Raw genomic sequence first — 20301 nt, forward strand, 5'->3', positions numbered from 1 at the left:
CGACCTTACAGGTGGGCTCACTTTTAGTTACACCACCAAATAAAGTAGTTTAGATAAAGTCATGTGGATCAACTGTTGCTTTGTCTAGTTTTCAGCCTTCCTCATTGTACAGGTGGAAGGAAGGAAGGAAAGAAAGGAAAGGTTAGAAAAGAAGACAGAGAGGAAAGATGAAAGGGAGAAAGGAATGAAGGAAGGAAAGATGGAAGGAAGGGAGGAAGGAAGGAAAAGAAGACAGGAAGGAAGGGAGGAAAAAAAGACAGGAAGGAAAGTGGGCCGAATTGGACCCCTCGGCGGCCCGTTTCTGGCCCACGGGCCGCATGTTTGACACCCCTGGTGTAAAGCCTGGTACAGTACATCTAAAGACATTTCACTGCTAAGTAGAAGTCATGATCACTGTGTATATAACACATGGATTCTTACAAACATACTATTTTTAATGTTTTTGTTTTTCATACAGTTAAATCAACAGACATGTGACAGTAAACAGTAAAAATTCAGACTACATTACAAATTTACTTTTTTTTTTCATGTTTTTCATTCAATCAATTTTGACTACATGATCTCTACTTGCACATTTGCATACATTAGATCAACAAACAACATCACTGCATTGTTACTGCCATAGTATCTGTTACTATGGTTGCAGTACAACAGTCAAACTATTGCATCATCACAATGTTTGTTTTCCCTCACTGATTCTCAAAGAACAGCTGTCATCTTATTCTGAAATTAGATATGTTAATAACACTTCAGTACAAATACAGTACAGTTCAGCAATGTTGATACTATTATTATATCCAGATAGTAAAAACAAGCTTTAGTGAAACAACAGTCTGCTACAAATGTTAAAATACAGCGTTTATGTCACCAGCAGTCAAATTCAGGTATTCAACATTGTCAAGTTGTGTTTAATTTCTATCATCTTCATTTAAAAAATAGTTATGTTTAGTTTAGTTGAAAAAAATTGCTGCTGATTGTGAAAGTAAAAGCACACCACAGATAATGTTACTTGTAAATATGTTTGGATTCACATCAGCTACTTAGACTTGGTTTACACAGTCGACTACATTTAATTTGGTTTATTTATTTTAAGGTGATACAGACTGATATAAAACGTACATTTACATGATTCACTCGTACTTTAAGCATTATGTTGATGTTGATAAATGATAAATGGGTCTCTGCCTATTTATTTACTTGGGTTTTTTTGGGTTTATATGACTCACTCATATAAAAAGGTGTGCAGAAAAGGACCTCACAAACTAAATCCACAAAAAGAAGAATCAAAGTGTTGGCTGTTGATGAAAATTGGACACTATTATTTCTTCCATCTAAAAATCAACCAACATTTTTGTGTCTTTTCAACTCGCCAAATACAAATAAATTCATCTCATACATCACTTTCTTACAGAAGCGAAAAAAAATCTGTTTTTTCTGAGTAATTTATTTTTTGGTCTGTTTTTCGAGGTAATTAGGCTATTTTTGTTTTTCTGCGTAGTTTTTTTTTTATTGGTTTTTCGAGGTAGGCCTAATTATTTCTGTTTTCCAGAGTAATTTATTTTTATGCTTGGTTTTTCGGGGGAATTTTTTTCTGATTTTCTGAGTAGATTTTTTCTTTTGTGTTTTTCTGGCTAGTTTAGAGGGCATTCAAAACATTGGACACATTCACTCTTTATTGAGCGCTCAATGTAATGGAAGCAAACGTGACTTGCTTGTTTAGTTTAATCAAGTTTTACTTTGATCTGGGTTTAAGACACTGGGAGATTGTCCTGTCTTTAAGTCATATAGATGGTACTATTATTATATATCTTTCTCCCTCTTTGCCTTTTCTCTCTCTAATTGCGTATATTGGTCAAAAGAAAAAGTCTGGAGTCACCATAGATGGGAGTCACTTGCAGGTTGGCTGTTCTCGCGAGATTTCAAAGTATCTCGATAATTCAGAGAAAAAAATTACCACAAAAAACAGAAAAATTATTACCCTGAAAAACAGGAAAAATTACTCCAAAAAACAGGGGAAAAGATTTGTCAGAAAAACGTAAATAATTATCTTGAAAAACAGACCAAAAAATAAATTACTCAGAAAAACTGGATTTTTTTTATTTTTTATTATTCAAGTGAATGCAATACGCTTCCGTACTTTCTACTGTAATACTGAAAGAAACATATTTGGATCAGAGCACCTTTCCAGATTTTTCATTACTGTAAAAATTAAGATTATTTTAACATATGAATGATTAGTTTTATACAGAAACTGGGCTGAGTAGTGGTCAAAGAAGAGGAGGAAAACTGTTAAACAAAAACAAAAATGCAGGATGGCTTTAGACACTCCACTTAATGTCCCAGAAGAGTGGAGCAGCTTTCTCTGTCGTTGTGACTTCCATGTCATCCTCATGCTGGTTTGGAGTCGGGTGAACCGGCTCTTCTCCCACCGAATGAGCTAAAGAGAGAGTTAAAATAGAAAAGATGACAGATTTTACTATCAAGTTGTTGCATTTTGGGAATGGAGTGATTTCTTCATTATTACAGATTGATGCATTTACCTTAAAATCTACCAGAGTTCATTCAAAGACAATTTGTATCGTAATGCAATTCATGAGATCGACTGTAATGTCTGAATTCAGCGATCTGATCGATGTCGTTATTGTCGTGTTGAAACTTTTTGCAGATGCTCCCGTTGCATAGATTGCAGATGGCTTGTGTTTTATCTGTCTCATTTACTCCAAAAAAGTTCCACACCATAAAGCTTATAGTTAGGGCTCTTAAAGCTCTTAGCTTATGCTGCTATAGGCTTAGACTTTCATGATGCACTGAGCTCCTCTCTCTCTCGCTATCCATCCATCTATATTAGAGGTGTCAAACTCATTTTCATTCAAGGGCCACATACAGACCAATTTGATCTAATGATGGCCGGATCATTGAAAAGATGGAGGGAAGGAAGGAAGGACAGAAGGAGCAAAGGGAGGAAGAACAGGTGGAAGGAACAAAGTAAGGAAAAAAGGAAGGTAGGAAGGAAAGAAGGAAGGACAGAAGGAAGAAAGGTAGGAAGGACAGATCGAAGGAAGGAAAAGAACACAGGAAGGTAAGTGGGCCGGATTGCACCCCTCGGCGGGCCGTTTCTGGCCCACAGGCCGCATATTTGACACCCCTGATCTATATACATTAACATTCATGTACTATTAATGCATTCAATAACCTAAACTTCTTCCCCGGAGTTGTCTGTGATTTCTGGTCTCACAGGTAATCTGGGCCTGTAGATGTCCAGATGACAGATTCCAGTCCCGGACCTTCCTCTCCCTCCTCTCTCCTCATCTTCGTCTCTCTCCTCTTCCTCTCCCTCCTATCTCTCCTCTCTACCCCAACCAGTCGAGGCAGATGTTCTCCCACTCTGAGTCTGGTTCTGTGGTTTCTTCCTGTTAAAAGGTTGGGTCTCTTTAAAGTTAAAACCTGAAGAGTTCGGTTTAGACTTGCTCTATGTGTAAAGTGCCTTGAGATGACTTTGTTGTGATTTGGAGCTATTCAAATAAAGATTGATTGATTGATTGATTGATTGATTGACCACCGACATGTTTGTTTGAATCCGACAGTTAGTTTTGAGCCCTGTCAGGATGTGACAGACAATAAAGTTTTTTGAATCTTGAATCATTAGCTGTCGGATTCAAACAAACATGTTGGTGTTGTGGGACTTCTTCAGAGTAAATGAGACACATAAAACTCAAGCCATCTGCAATCTGTGCAACACTAAAGAACCTCGTGGGGAAGCATCTGCAAAATGTTTCAACACCACAGATTTAATCATCACCTGGATAAGGAACACACAGAGGAGCATGCTGAGTTCAATAAATGGAGCGTGGACAAAGAAAAATGAATATACTTCTATACTACATACTTCTATACTGCATACTTCTATACTACATACTACATACTTCTATACTACACACTAAAGGACCAGATAGTAAGCAAACCTTTTACACTGTAGTAAACTACACGATAACCCACAATGCATTTGGTTCCTACCTGAGCTGAAATCATCAGGCTGAAGCTGATTTCATTTTAGCTCTAACTCTGTAAATATACCACTTTATCCACATTTCTAACCTTTTTAGGAAGAAAGTAAAGTAGCCCTTTAGATCCACAATGTGACGCTAATTTAAATTTAATTTAAAACACCTGTTTAAAGTTTTGTTCCTGAGAATTCGGAGCCGCTCAAGTTAGCCGTAGTGAGTAACGCACTTCCTGTCATTTCCACAAAAATAAAACACCTGTTGCCTTTTATTATTAAGAAAACCATAATGATAGAATTGGTGCTTTTATTTTGAAAACAGGAAGTGAACATACTTTGCTGTAGCTAACTTGAAACCACCGTTTTTTTTCAGAAGTTGCGTTGCATCTTGGGTAATTTGAGTGTGAGTAGTCAGCTCTTGATGCATACTCTGCATTTCTGGAGAATCTAGTAAACCATCCAGGACCTTCTCACATACTCTAAATCACATACTACGCAGTTAAACACACTACATACTTCAAATGACGTCAGAGTTAGTACGAGTAGTAGGAAAGTATGCGGTTTAGAACAGACCCAAAGTTCAGTGAACACACTTACTAGACATGCAGATAATCAGAGGTTCCTCCCATTGGCCGCCAGGTAAGCATTTGATAACAGGGTTCAGTTTCTGTACAAAGCCGTCTTCACAGTAGTATCGCACCTTGGTGTTGGTTTCGTAACGCAACCGCTTCTTACCGAAAACCTTCGCGTGGAGAATCTCTGGAGGTTGGCCACAGGATGCTGGAAAGAGGCAGAGGATGAACAACTGTAGCCATGGTAACCAGTAATATAACACAACAAGAACCTCTACGATCTTAGATTTGTTACACTGAGAGAGCAAAACATTCAGACTTTGACCATAGACTGTATAAAAGAAATGGACGTAACATTTGTGACATCTCCAATTGGTTTGTGGACTGCTGCTCGGAAGCCAATAGTTTAGAATCTAGGCAGCGCCATCTTGAAAATTTCAGGTGCATGCTGGGAAAAATAAAAACACGGATTCTACTTATATGTATATCTACTTATATAATGCATACCCTGCTTTATTGTCAAATATAGAATCAGGGAGGCCAAAATTTCACAAATGAACATCATAGTGCATTGAAGAGGGCTTTAAACTAGAGATTGAGACCATAAACACATTTTGAAAACGTTTACTGAGGTTAGAAATCAAGTGAGAAGTTGGTGAATTCTCCATTGACTTGTATAGAGACGGTCGCCCTCTGGTGGCCTTTTGATAGGATGCAGCTCTAAGTTACTTCCGCGTTGGCCTCATTTCAGAGGAGCAGAACTCCTCGCCTAATCAGTCCCAAATTTATTCTGTAGCATGACAATGAGCCCAATTTTCAGCAGCAGATGGTTTGGCTCTGATCTCAGCATCATGGAGTCAGTGTGGGATTAACATGAAGAGACAGAACCAGCTGATGGAACAAACGTCTGCCAAATATTGATTTAATGTGAGTTTCTTCTGTTTACTAGATCCTTAAACATTGATATTTTGGACGTACATGTCAGTGAGTGTAAATAATAGAAGGTTTTCAGCTGACCTACAGTTTGGCATCTCAGCAGACTTCAGTTTTTGGATAAAGACTCTTAGTGACCAAATAAGAGGATAAAATGACTCACAGACGCCTTTCTTGCAGGTGTAGGACAGGTGGTAGTTGCATGGCACATCGCTCCAGTGGCCACCGTCATGCCACACCATCACCGAGCAGTCCTCACCAGACAGGAAGTAGCTGTCAGGCTGGCCTTTGTACCAGTTCTCATAGAGCTGACAGAGCAGATAAAAACAGAGTCAAACGGGAGAAGGACCTCGATTAAATAGAGATTTTTAACTAAGAGAGAGAGAACGAGAAAGTTTAGACAATCATAGGGAAAAAATCTCATTCTTATGGGATCTGAAATTGCCGAACTGTAAATCTCAGACAGTTGATACTCTCCATTAAAACTCACCAGAGGGTTTCCATCCGACCAGCGGAAGTCTCCCTCAATGGTCCTGTCATTGAGCCCAATCCACTGATATTCTCTGTACTTGTCTAAAATAAATATCAGAAGATATGAAGAGAAAAAAATAAGACAAGGGTCAATGTATTACACCTGTATATAGTATAAATGATATTTTAATGTTGGTAAGATGAGTAAAATTGATTTATGAGAAAAACATGCGAGATAAAATATAAGTAATAAATGAAAATAAATGTACTCAGCAAAGAGCAAACAACAAACCCTAATTGTCACGAGGTGGAGGTGGTAGGACTGAAGAACCATAACTTTATTTAACAGGCTAAACAAACACAGCGCAAAATAACTTAGACAGAAACAAAACAGAGACTCGGACAATGACTGACTGAAACCTAAACAAAACCTAAATAGACATAAGGCGATTACAAAACAAGACACAGGTGTAACACATGAGGAAATTAACTAAAGAGGGAAAACACAGGAAGTAAAACTAACTGCACACACAAGGAGAAAACCTTTCAAAATAAGACAAATTAAACAACAGAGACAACAGGATGTGACACTGATCAGAGGAGATGAGCGACCTGCTGTTGATATAAAGCTGCAGCAGATGTGTAACGTAGGCCGACGCTGATGAGGCATAACTCTTAAAGTAATCACAAGAATCTTAAACTGGATTCTGATTTTGGAGCCAGGACAGCCGGAGATATCAGAGACCTCTTTGACCTCAGTGAAAATCTGCTTTAAAGCTCCGCAGCAGCACCGATCCACTGGGGGGGAATTTAAATAGTTGAGATGGGATGAATTAAAAGCATGAATAATCATCTCCACCTCAGCCTGATAGGTTTGGGAAAAAATTGAATAAATCAAACAGTTACAGAGCGGGGAGGTTGCTATGGTTGGTTCTCTTCCTTCCATCTGTCCTTCCTGTATTCTTTTCCTTCTCCTCCTTCCTTCCTTCCATCTTTTTAATGATCTGGCCCACATGAGAACAAATTGGTGTGTATGTGGCCTTTAAATGAAAATGAGTTTGACACTTCTGCTATACATTAACATCATCATCATTTACATCAGTAAAGACTGCCGTTATAAAGTCCTGCTTTTGTGATTTTCCTTTACTCTTCTTTAACACGATCACGCAGTATCCATAGCAACCACCAGAGGAATGTCAGATAACTATCTCATCACCTTGTTGCCAGACGAAATACCAACACCAACTTCAAAACCGTGAAATGTTCCGAGTAAAAAAAAAAAAAGGATTCAATAAGCGGAAGAGGGGAGACATGAAAGGTGGTTGTTGTGTCTTGTCTCGGCTATTTTAACGGCCCTCGTTGTTACAAGAAACTCATCACTTTGGGTTTTACAAGAGTCTGAATCGGAGGAATCTCAGAGCAGAAGATCATCAGTCTGATATCTGCTGCAGGAAAAACGTCTTTAGTGAAACACGAGACAGAAAAGCTCCAAACTGATTCATTACTGTGTGTCTGCTTTAACACCTGAGATTTAAGAGATGATAATGTAACCCAGGGGGGTCAAACATGAGGCCCGTGGGCCAGAAGTGGCCCGCCAACGGGTCCAATCCGGCCCACTTTGCTTCCTGTCTTCTTTTCCCTTCTTACATCCTTCCTAACTTCTTTCTTTCTTCCTTTTCCTCCCTTCCTTCCTTCCTGTCTTCTTTTCCCTTCTTCAGTCCTTCATTCCGTTCATTTGTGCTTCCTTCCTTCCTTCCTTCCATCTTTCCTTCCTTTCTTCCTTCTTTTCTTCCTTCCATCTGTACTTTCTCCCATCTTTCCGTCCTGTCTTATTTTCCTTCCTTCCTTCCTTCCTTCTTTCCTTCCTGTTTTCCTTCATGTCTTCTTTTTCCTTATTCCATCCCTCCTACCTTCTTTCCTTCCTTCCTTCCTTCATTCCTTCCTTCCTTCCTTCTTTCCTTCCATCCATCCTACCTTCCTTCCTTCCTTCCATATTTCCTTCCTGTCTTATTTTTCTTCCTTCCTTCCTTCTTTCCTTCCATCCATCCTACCTTCCTTCCTTCCTTCCATATTTCCTTCCTGTCTTATTTTTCTTCCTTCCTTCCTTCTTTCATTCCTTCCTTCCTCCCTTCCATCTTTCCTTCCTTCCTTCTGAGCAGATTTACTTACTTACAGTCCTGTTGGCTCTACTCACTAACTCAACTATGATCATTTTTGCTTTTTTTAATCCATCTCTGCCTCTAAAACTCAAATCTGCAGCCGTTCTTCAGCCAGGTTTTACCATTGATGTAGTCCTGCTCCTCGGGGGTCATGACAGAAATTAGATGTCCGCCACACATCCGACAGTGCTGCTCCGCCGACTCCCAACTCTGCCGCTTAGCAAAGTGACGATAGCAGAAGCCCTGAAACTTCTCCCAGCCTGGCTCGCACACCTCCAGGTCTGAGAGGGAACGGAGGCGAGAAAAACACTGATTTATGGATCATTAGGAAGGTTAGGTGTTGTAGGATTGTGTGTAAATGTTCACAGAGATGTCATGTTACCTCAGCAAAAAGTAGTATAACCATAACCCTAGTATACTTAAAGTTCATTTTATTAAGTATGCTTGAGTGTAAGTATAAGTACAGCAAGTATACTACAGACCATGTACTTGTAGTGTACTAGAAAGTTTACTAATTTAATACTTCTAAATACTAAATTGGAACATTTTTAAGTTTAAGGAAGACAAACAGGAAGGAAGGAGAGATGGAAGGAAGGATGAGAGGGAAGAGAAGACAAGAAAGAAGGAAGGAAGGAAGGAAGGAAAGAAGGAAGGAAGGAAGGAGAGATGGAAGGAAGGAAGACAAACAGGAAAGTTGGAAGGAAAGATGAAGGAAGGAAGGACGAGAGGGAAGAGAAGACAAGAAGGAAGGAAGGAAGGAAGGAAGGAAGGAAGGAAGGAAGGAAGGAAGGAAGGAAGGAAGGAAGGAACGAACAGTCAAAACAGACGGGGTCCATTTGAAGTATAAGTGTAAGTCTTAGTATTAATGTACTTAGTCTCAGTATGAGCCAAGTATACTTCATTATTCTTAAGAATATAAAATATAGTATATAAAAAGTAAACCTCAAGTATACTGCGTCAGTTTTAGTATAAAATAAGTATATTGGTAGTACACTTGAATAAAGTAGTTTTTACTAAGGGATGTGTAGAAGAGTTGACACTGAACCTGTCTGGCATAAATCTCCTCCGTATCCCGGCAGGCAGAAGCACCGCGCCGATCCACCTTCGACACAAGTTCCTCCGTTCAGACACGGGTTCTCCAGGCAGGAGTCTGCAGCAGCGAGGAGGAAAGAGAGAACTGCTTCATGGAAGAGCTCAGGGCAAAATATGTAACACTCAAATGTGTGTGAGTTAAGTCAAGAATATCTAAAGATGTTTAAGATTGAGTCAAGTGAGTCTCTGACAATGAGAGTGTGTGAGCCTCGACTCAGGGTGAAGGAGTTACTGATACATCATGCAGAAGTGAGCTAAACAGTAAAGCCTGTCTTTTTTCCCTTCCTTCTTTCCATCCTTCCTTCCTTTCATTTGTCCTTCCTTCCTTCCTTCCTTCCTTCCATCTTTCTTTCCTGTCTTCTTTTCCTTTCTTCCGTCCTTCCTACCTGCTTTCTTTCCTTCCTATCGTCTTTCTTTCTTTCTTTCCTTCCTATCGTCTTTCTTTCTTTCTTTCCTTCCTTCCTTCCTTTCTTCCTTCCTTCTTTCCTTCCTGTCTTCTTTTCCCTTCTTACATCCTTCCTATCGTCTTTCTTTCTTTCTTTCCTCCCCTCCTTCCTTCTTTCCTTCCATCTTTCCTTCCTGTCTTCTTTTCCCTTTTTACGTCCTACCTACCTTCTTTCTTTCCTTCCTTCCTTCCTCTTTTCCTTCCTTCTTTCCATCCTTCCTTCCTTCTTTCCTTCCTGTCTTCTTTTCCCTTCTTACATCCTTCCTACCTTCTTTCTTTCTTTCGTTCGTTCCTTCCTTCCTTCTTTCCTTCCTTCCTTCCTTCCATCTTTCCTTCCTACTTTCCTTCCTTCCTCAAATCAGCTATATGTGGCCCTTGAATGAAAACGAGTTTGACCCTCCTGCTTTAAAGTTTACAACCAAAAAGTCAGAATGAGTATAAGTGATTCTGAAAATACTAGTCACCAACGATGAAGAGTCCCGTCGGTGGTTCACCAAAGATTTGCTTTAAGTCAAATACTGTGCACACAATTCAACAACAAAACACATCCTATGTTTAAATAAATACCAAATAAATACAATAAAAACTTTATAAAAACATGTAATTCGAATGATCTCTCGCTCTACTTCTAAGGGGAAAATTTCTGAATCATCAGTAATCTCAATTCTTATTATAAATAAATAAATAAAATGTCTCTATATAATCTCACCAGCAGAGGGAGCTGTTACATCAGCTAAGCAAACCCACTCTTTAGTCAATGTACCCCAGTCTAAATGTCTAAATTATTCTGTGTGCTTTAAAACATAGAAGAATAAAGTTTGGGTTTTAGAAATAAATTATATTATTGTAATTTGAAAGTATAATTTACTATCTGCATCAATATACAGTAAATCTGGATGTTTGAATAACTTAAAGTGATGAAAACCACATTGAAGGCTCAGCTCTAAATAGTGTTTTTTCTTGTTTATCAAATTAAATTAACAGTTTGAATGACTATGTTTCTTCTAAAGTACTTTTCTAATGGAAATGATTACTGTAGATTTGACTTTTATTTTATTTTATTTTAAACTTCAGGAGAAACAATGAACATCAGAAATTGAAGGTACTGAAGCTCTGTGTTTGTTCCTCTATTTTCTTCTAGTTTTAAGTGACCAATAATGTGATTATTGAATTATAATTGAACTTCTGACACAAATCCTGAATATACTGTATATATGAAAACAATCAGAGCTGACTTATTTGATTTATGTTATTCTATTGTTTATATTTCTTAAATAATCAGAAAAATCATAATAAAATCCTCCTTGTGTAACACAGTTAATAGATTCCTGTTGTGAACCTGCTGCTTATCCAAATATTCACTCAAAATAGAAAGCTAATCTCTCTGTTGCGCTGAGTCAGCTTGACGTGCTAAATTGCAGCGTGCAGTATAAATCCTTCTCCTGATTGGTCATTTTCAGAGACAGACCCCCCACACACACACACACCCCACCCCCTTCAAAAAGAACAGCAAAGCACCCAAACACCAGCTGTTGTTTCTGTTATCATCCAATGTGCAGCATTTAAATAAGTACCTGAAATGCTTCCTCGTCTTAGAGCAGAAACTTTGACAGCAGGCAGGGAGGCGACCATGACCTCCTCTTCCTCCTCCGCTTTCTTAAAATACTCTGGATGCATAGTAGGAGCAGTGATGGTCATATCATGGCTGTCTATGCTGTGAGAAGGACTGGAGGTTTCTTCTTCTTCCGGATGCCATGTGCAGCTTTTAACTGAAGGATCATCTGTGCTGGTTTCTCCTTCACTTCCCTCCAGTGCATGTCCTGTTGAGATCGTTTATTAAACACTCAGTGAGAACTTTGTTAGGAACATCTGAGCAATTTAATGCAATATGATCCAACAACTGAGAATACAGAGCGGAGGGGTCAAACTCATTTTCATTCAAGGGCCACAAACAGTGGAAGGAAGGAAGGAAGGAAGGAAGGACAAATGGAAGGAAGGAAGGAAAAGAAGACAATATGGAAGGAAGGACAGAAGGGAGGGAGGAAGGAAGGAAGGAAGGAAAAGAAGACAATATGGAAGGAAGGACAGAAGGAAGGAAGGAAGGAAGGAAGGAAGGGAGTAACGAAGGAAGAGAAAAGGGACAAATGGAAGGAAGGACAGAAAAGAATGAAAAGAAGACGGGAAGGAAGGAAGGAAGGAAGGACGGAAGGCAGGAAGACAGGAAGGAAGGAAGGAAGGAAGGAAGGAAGGAAGGAAGGAAGGAAAGAAGGAAAAGAAGACAGAAAGGAAGGAAGGACAGATGCATGTTTGACCCCCCTGCTCTAGAGGATCTAGGAGCATATGACAGAGAGGAGGTGAAATATGTAAGCGTGGAGCAGAATATGTATGAGGGGTTCAAGGTGGAAGTGGCTTTACATGAAGGATCAGCTCTGAGCTCTTTGTTTGTTATTGTGATGGAAAGGTTGACGCACGAGATCGGGCAGGAGTCTCCGTGGACTACGATGTTCGTGGATGAAATTATGATGCGTAGTGAGAACAGTAAGCAGGTGAAGGAGAGTCTGGAGAGGTGGAAGTATGCGACAACTGACGAATGAAAGTCAGTATAGGAGCGAGATGAAATACATGTGCATCAATGGGAGAGAAGAAGAGATTATAGGTGGACCGAGTGGAGAGGAGTAGTAGGAGGAAGTAGTGAGGCTAGCTTCGGTGTTTGGTTTGGAGATGTTGGCACTGACCAGGCGAGGAGCTCTGGTCCTCTGAAATGAGGCCAACGCGGAAGTAACTTAGAGCTGCATTCTATCAAAAGGCCACCAGGGGGCGACCATCTCTATACAAGTCAATGGAGAATTCACCAACTTCTCACTTGATTTCTAACCTCAGTAAACGTTTTCAAAATGTGTTTATGGTCTCAATCGCTAGTTTAAAGCCTTCTTCAATGCAGTATGATGTTCATTTGGGACATTTTGGCCTCCCTGATTTTATATTTGACGATAAAGCAAGGTATGCATTAGGGCGTGGCTACGTCCTGATTGACAGGTTGATTGCCCAATGTCCTCGAGATCCAGCCCTCGCAACCATAGCAACCTCCCCGCTCCACCCATGACTCCGCCTCATGCCCATATAAGTAGAATCCGTGTTCTTTTTTCCCAGCATGCACCTGAAATTTTCAAGATGGCGCTGCCTAGATTCAAAACTATTGGCTTCCGAGCAGCAGTCCACTAACCAATGGGTGACGTCACGGATGTTACGTCCATTTATTTTATACAGTCTACGGCACTGACGAAAAGATGGGAGGCGGAAGCTGAAGATGTGAAGATTTTCATTGGTGAGTGATGAGGATTTGGTTGGACGGTTTGGAGACAAAGCAAAAGAGGCGAGAAGAGATGGAAATGGATGATCAGTGGTGGTGGAAAGTGTTCCTGATATTTTGTCCACCCCCATCAAAATACACGAGGAAGGCAAAATATGTGGAGCATTATTAAGACTTTAAGGGTTTTGTAGAGAAGGACAGAGTTTCCATCCTTCACAAAGAGACTGGCTGTGTTCGAAACCGCATACTACGTACTACATACTACATACTTCTATACTTCTATACTACATACTACTATACTTCTATACTACACACTGCATACTTCTATACTACATACTACATACTTCTATACTTCTATACTACATACTTCTATACTTCTATACTACACACTGCATACTTCTATACTACATACTACTTCTATACTTCTATACTACATACTACGTACTTCCGTCCTACACACTAAACGACCAGATAGTAAGCAGACCGTTTACACTGTAGTAAACTACACGATAACCCACAATGCATTTCGTTCCTACGCGAGCTGAAATCATCAGGCTGAAGCTGATTTCATTTTAGCTCTAACTCTGTAAATATACCACTTTATCCACATTTCTAACCTTTTTAGGAAGAAAGTAAAGTAGCCCTTTAGATCCACAATGTGACGCTAAATAACACCTGTTTAAAGTTTTGTTCCTGCAAATTCGGAGCCACTCAAGTTAGCTGTAGCGAGTAAAGCACTTCCTGTCATTTTCACAAAATAAAACACCCATTGCCTTTTATTATTCAGAAAACCATCACGATATAATTGGTGCTTTTATTTTGAAAACAGGAAGCGAACACACCCTCACTGTAACTTGAAACTACCGAGGTGGTGATCTGTGACGTTTATATTTTGGGTTTTTTTCAGAAGTTACGTTGCATCTTGGGTAATTTGAGTGTGAGTAGTCAGCTCTTGATGCATACTCTCTATTTCTGGAGAATCTAGTAAACCATCCAGGAACTTCTCACATACTCTAAATCACATACTACGCAGTTGAAACACACTACATACTTCAAATGATGTCAGAGTTAATACGAGTAGTAGGAAAGTATGAGGTTTAGAAGAGACCCGATGTGTTTGTGAGTGTTTGATTTGTTTTTTGGTGGAGTACTCCTTTAAACTTACCACGAATGCTGCTGGTGTTGACCTCCACTACAACTTCTTGCTCCTTCAATAAGCCGTCATCAGATTCCTCTTGAACAGGCGGCTCGGCGCTGAACTCCCGATCGGCTCGAGACTCCTGCGGTGTGGAGGAAGACGACTCTGGTTCCCAGCCGGGTGTGAGCGTCAGATGAGGGATCAGTGTGATTTTTATATCTAATGGAAGAGGAGCAGCTGTTTCAGGCTCACCGTCAATCCCCTCCGAAATGTGGTCCGTAGAAAGAGTCGGGTTTGTGAGAAGCATTTCTGGTTTCACTTCTGGGCTATCTCCAGATTCACCTGATCCCTCGTCTGAGTCTAAATTTTCCTCTCTGACGTCTCTTCCCTCACTTCCCTCTTGATTACTCTCTGTGATGTTTTGATCTGAGCTGAGAAATACCTCTGTGCTTCCTCCTAATCCCTCCTGTTCCAGTTTGTCCTGGGCGTCCTCCAGAGGTTCAGCCTCAGATGAAGTGTTGCTTTCTGGGATGAAGGTGATCTCTGGGTTGCTGGTAGCTTCAACCTCTGCAGAAGACGTGGTTACGGTTACCGAGGACGTCAACAAAGTGACCAGATCGTTGTTTAGGACAGGAGCGCTAACAGTAGAGTGCAAGTCGTCTGTGACTGTGATGGCTGCTGCTGTTGGGATTTCAGGAGAGTTGATGTGTCCGTTCGGGTCGGTGTGATCCTCTGAAGTGCTGTTAGAGTCTTCATCGTGGTCGATTTGCGCGAAGGACTCTGTTATTACACTTGAGTGCTCTTCAGTAGGATGATGACCTGAGCAAGAGAAAAGGTATAATTTAAAACTACTGTATAGGCTAAAAATAACTATAAGTTATATAAGGGCTGGGCAACATATTGATATTATATCGATATCATGATATGAGACTAGATATCGTCTTAGAATTTGTTTATCGTAATATTATGTGTATTAGTGGTTTTTCCTGGTGTTAATGGGGCATTAAGGCCCATTTATGCTCAACGTACGTACGAAAATGTATCCGTCCTTGTCAAACGATGTTACCGTCACTGCTCACATACTTCCATGCGTCCTTTACATTGGTATGGATGTTAACCAATACATCCACCAGGGGGCAGCACAGAGTCAAAAGTTTATGACAACAACAAACTCAAAAACAAACAGGGCGACTGTGGAGGAGACATTGATAACGTTCCTCTTGCATAAAAGACAAAAACGATATGTTTAAAGTTTCTAACCAACTCGCAAAACCTTTCCTCAGAAAGTTACTCCATTGTTATTTCTTCTTCGTGTCTCACTAGAGCTACGTATGGAGTAGTGACAGTAACACTGCCCCCCCCCCCCCCATGGTTTCCGGTGGTACTGCTCCGTTTGGTCCGTATCCGTAAGCTTTATGGAAACGTGCAGAAATACAGACGAAATGAATGTAGAGCATGGACAGAAGGCTCCGTCTGTATCCGGATCTTTATTTAACGTTGAGCATAAATGGGCCTTTACAGTAAAACAATGTCATTTTATGAACTGTTCTAGCTGTTCTATCATTATTCTGCCCTATTGACTGGCTAGTTTGGGGCATATTGTATTATCTTGATATGACATAAGAGTCTTTTCCTGGTTTTAAAGGCAGCCAGATTGTTCTAGCTGTTCTATTATCTGCTTTTATTCACTTATAGTCATTATATCCACATTACTGATGATTATTATCAATAATCTCATTGTGTAATATTTAGAGAAAGCACCGATACTCATCCCTACAATATTGTTGTGATATTGATATCGAGGTATCGCAATATTTTATTTCATTCATATCGCCCAGACCTAATTTATACCATTTTTAAAGCTATTTGCTGCAACTGAAATGAAGCAAGAAAGGATTGCAGGTATCTCAGTGTTGGATGGGTGTCAATGCCTGTCAGTATCTTGGATCAGTTGGGGGTCAAGTGTCAAGTGTACACATTAATCATGTTAATTATGATTATATATGCTTATGCTAAACAACTGCATGCCAACATCCAACAGTAGTTAACAATAAGAGCATCAGCTGCAGCCTCCAAGCCAAATAACTGGCTCACCGTAACGCCCCGACTGTAAAATGTACCATACTTACTAGCATCAGGCGTAGAGACCGGTCCAGAAGAAGAGGTTTCCATAGCAACCATGATGTGAGTCACTGGGTTTTGTGTTTCCTCATCTGGATTTACTCTCTCCACTCCGGACCCTTCTTCTACTGGATGGCTCTCAGATGTACTGTTGTCAAAAGATGGCAACACAGTGGTGTACACAACATCTGGTTCTTCAGTGTGGGTTGAAGTAGTCATCACTGGCATCACCTCAACACCAGCGCTGACCTCTTCAGGCTGTCCTGAAACATTGCAAGAGATGGTTGGGTGGAGCGTCTCAGTTTCAGTGGCATGCTCCAAGTCAACAGCAGGAGTCGGGAGCTCAGTCTCCTGATGCGCCTCTGAAGAGCTGTTGAGAATCTCATTTGCAACTTCTCCAGATGTTGCATTAACAACGGGTATATCCAAGCTTTCAGTCACGTGGTTTCTCTCAGTAATGTGATGTTCTGTGGAGGGCTCTACGGTCTCTGCAGTTGTCCCATCAGTTGTGGAAACGTGATCAGTCTCTGGAGAAATTGTTGGTTGTATGTGAAGCTCGTCATGATCTGGATCCAGGTTTTCTTCAGGTGCTGGCTGATAGGACTCAGGGTAGCTGGCCTTCTCTACAGGTTCCCAGGCATCTTTGGTGGACAGGTGCTCTTGTTGCTGAGACGGCGGAGTGACAGACTGATGAAAGTCGACTGTGACCAGCAGCTTCTCGCCATAACCCGGTGTTGGGAACTCATCCTTCACAAAGCCCTGCTTCACTGGACTGACTGTCTGGGCTAGTAGGATTTCTTCGCCCCCTTTTGCGGTTACCCCACTCATGCTGACCTCGTCCTGTGCAGAAGTAGTTACAAAAACAATGTCTTGGCCAATGTCCTCTGGTTCAGTGGCAATAAAATCCTGGGGAGATTCAGTGTAGGGGCTGTCGTCACCTGAAATTAAAAGGAGAATTGGTAAATATTAGTCATAATATGAATGGGACTGGATCGATTGTTTATGTCCTCCCTATACAGAAAACAAACTATGGGTCTGTTCGAAACCGCATACTTTCCTACGACTCGTACTAACTCTGATGTCATTTGAAGTATGTAGTGTGTTTCAACTGTGTATTATGTGATTTAGAGGATGTGAAAAGTTCCTGGATGGTTTACTAGATTCTCCAGAAATGCAGAGTATGCATCAAGAGCTGACTACTCACACTCAAATTACCCAAGATGCAATGTGACTTCTGAAAAAAACCCAAAATACAAACATCACAGGTAGCTACAGCGAGGGTATGGTTGCTTTCTGTTTTCAAAATAAAAGCACAAATTCTATCGTTATGGTTTTCTTAATAATAAAAGGCAATGGGTGTTTTATTTTGTGAAAATGACAGGAAGTGTGTTACTCGCTACAGCCAACTCCGAATTTGCAGGAACAACATTTTGGACAAATTTGGACAAATTAGGGCCACATTGTGGATCTAAATCCACAGTGGATGTGGATAAAGTGGTATATTTACAGAGTTAGAGCTAAAATGAAATCAGCTTCAGCCTGATGATTTCAGCTCGGGTAGGAACCAAATGCATTGTGGGTTATCGTGTAGTTTACTACAGTGTAAAGAGTCTGCTTACTATCTGGTCGTTTAGTGTGTTGTATGGAAGTATGTAGTATATAGTATAGAAGTATGTAGTATAAAAGTATGTACTGCAGTATGTAGTATAGAAGTATGTAGTATGTAGTATAGAAGTATGTAGTATGTAGTATAGAAGTATGTAGTATGTAGTATGTAGTATGTAGTATGCGGTTTCGAAAACTGCCCAAGACTCTTTCTTTTTCTTACGTCTGAAGCAGTAGACGTCGTGTTGCGTGTGAGCCTCAGGGAAACCCGTCTGGTTGCTGTATTGATAGACCGTTCTGACCCCAGGTTCCCCGCCTCCACAGCGCTCTCTAGGGGTGACGATGGGGTACCGCACGCTGCCGTCAGCCAGCCAACCCGGGCTGCAGTGGTGCAGTCCGTCATTCCAGGCTGCGTATAGCTGAGCGGTGGTGGCCAGCTCTGCCCCATGACTCAGACAGTAGGCCTTGGCCTCCCAGAAGTTGAAACGCTGGGGGGCGGAGCCATGAAACACCTCACCTGTAACCAAGGAAAGGAGACAGGTGTCATGTTTTAACCTTTGTGTCATCCTCCCGGGTCAAATGGACCCCGTCTGTTTTGACTGTTCCTTCTTTCCTCCCTTACTTCCTTCCATCTGTCCTTCCTCCCTCCCTCCTTCTCTCTTTCTTTTCTTCGTCTCTTTTTCCTCCCTTCCTTCTTTCCTTCCTCCATCCCTTCTTCCTTCCTTCTGTCCTACCTTCCTCCGTCCATCTTTCCTTCCCTCCTTCCTTCCTTCCTTTCCTTCCTCCCTCCTTCTCTATGTCTTTCCTCCCTCCTACCTTCCTCCCTTCCTTCTTTCCTCTGTCCTTATTTCCTTCCTTCCTCCCTTCCTCTTTTCCTTTCTCCCTCCCTCCTTCCTTCTTTCTTTTCCTCCCTTCCTTCCTCCCTCCTTTCCTTCCATCCTCCCTCTTTCCTTCCCTCCTTCCTTTCTTCCTGTCCTTTCCTTTCCTTTCCTTTCCTTTCCTTTCCTTTCCTTTCCTTCCTCCCTTCCTTCCTGTCGTCTCCGAAGCTGATCAGTCAGAACAGAGTGGGCTCATCAGTAGGGAGGGGCTTAAAGAGTCAGGAGCTAAACCGGCCTGTTATCAGACAGAGGCTGAACTGAGTGGCTGCATAAAGGACCAATAGAAGATAAATAAGGAGTTTTTAACTGGAAATCATGCAAATATATTCTAGTAGAGACACAGAATATAAATATATAGCTGGAACTGTGCGTCCCTTTAAATGCCTCGGGACCAGTGACATGCGGTGAGGTTCATGTCTGGTGAGGCACTGACTTCATCACAATCAGATTTACAAACATATGAACCCTACAGAGTAGCTTATTCACCATTTGGTTGGCAGCAGTTAACAGGTTATGTTTAAAATCTCATATCAGCTTTCTTTACACATACAAACTGTAGCACACAAAAAAACACATTTAATATAAAAAACTATTTTGCTATGATTTGCTATGTAATCCTCCATACTGAAAAAAGGCCAGACAAGAAGGGAAAAAAAACGGATGACTTGCCGACTGGCTCACTGTAGTTGTCGCTTACTGTCACTTATTCTGCAGCTAATGAGTCGTAATAAGAATCACTGGGTTCAGGAGCGCCCCCTGCCATGAGGCCGGAGAACTGCGTGCCTCACTTAGTGACTTTTTGCAGCCGTTTTATGCTGCTCAGTACACGAAACACGCTACAAACACTGTACATTATATCATCAGCTAAACTATGGAAATTTAGTTCATATAGTAAAAGTGTTTGAACATGTTAATAGCGACATACAGAGAGACACACACACACACACACACACATACATTCAGATGAAAACAGGTATTATTCTTAAAACTCTAGGTTAGGTGTCCTCTCTAGGTTGTATTATTAAGTTGCATCCACAGGCCTCTTTCTTTTCTGTCTTTCTTTTTTTTCCACCTTGAGAGCTGAGTCCTAAAAAAAAACCAGAAACAATTTTTTATGGCTGTGTTACCCTCAATATTCTCCACATAGCAGTAGACGTCATACAGCTCATCAGGCTCTAACAGTCCGTAGTTCCTCACTCCTGGCAGTCCGTCCATGTCCCCGAAACAGCCCTCTCTTGGCATCTGAATGGGATATCTGTGTGGAAGGGAAATGTCACAAAGCACTGAAGCACTGAGTACCTCTTCTTCTGTAAAGGAAGCACTCCCAATATCACACTTGTACGAGCACGTCTCTGAGTGAGTGTTAGAGTGGGGGATGAATGTTTGGTTTGAGATCAGACTGGTGGCTTTCAGCTACTCGACAATCGCTGTGTTCTGATGTGAAGATTTAGAGAGCATATCAAATATCAAATGTTCGCTGGTTGAGAGGTTTCATATCTAGTATCTCTGTACTGGAAGGAAGGAAGGAAGGAAGGGAGGACAGATGCAAGGAAGGAAAAGAAGACAGGAAGGAAAGA

At 40.9% G+C, this 20301-nt stretch overlaps 1 protein-coding gene across 1 annotated transcript in view; it reads right to left on the reverse strand.

Annotated features, from left to right (window-relative positions):
* Positions 1-2318: 2318 nt before the first annotated feature.
* Positions 2319-20301, reverse strand: part of bcan (brevican) — a 37397-nt gene continuing 19414 nt past the window's right edge. Inside the window, 11 exon segments of the mRNA XM_053327677.1 lie at positions 2319-2437; positions 4598-4780; positions 5669-5813; positions 5996-6078; positions 8258-8416; positions 9181-9285; positions 11256-11526; positions 14182-14939; positions 16250-17179; positions 18070-18363; positions 19852-19979. Of these exon segments, the coding sequence (XP_053183652.1) occupies positions 2319-2437; positions 4598-4780; positions 5669-5813; positions 5996-6078; positions 8258-8416; positions 9181-9285; positions 11256-11526; positions 14182-14939; positions 16250-17179; positions 18070-18363; positions 19852-19979 (3175 nt within the window).

The sequence above is a fragment of the Scomber japonicus genome, chromosome 10, assembly GCF_027409825.1.
Source record: "Scomber japonicus isolate fScoJap1 chromosome 10, fScoJap1.pri, whole genome shotgun sequence".
NCBI lineage: Eukaryota > Metazoa > Chordata > Actinopteri > Scombriformes > Scombridae > Scomber > Scomber japonicus.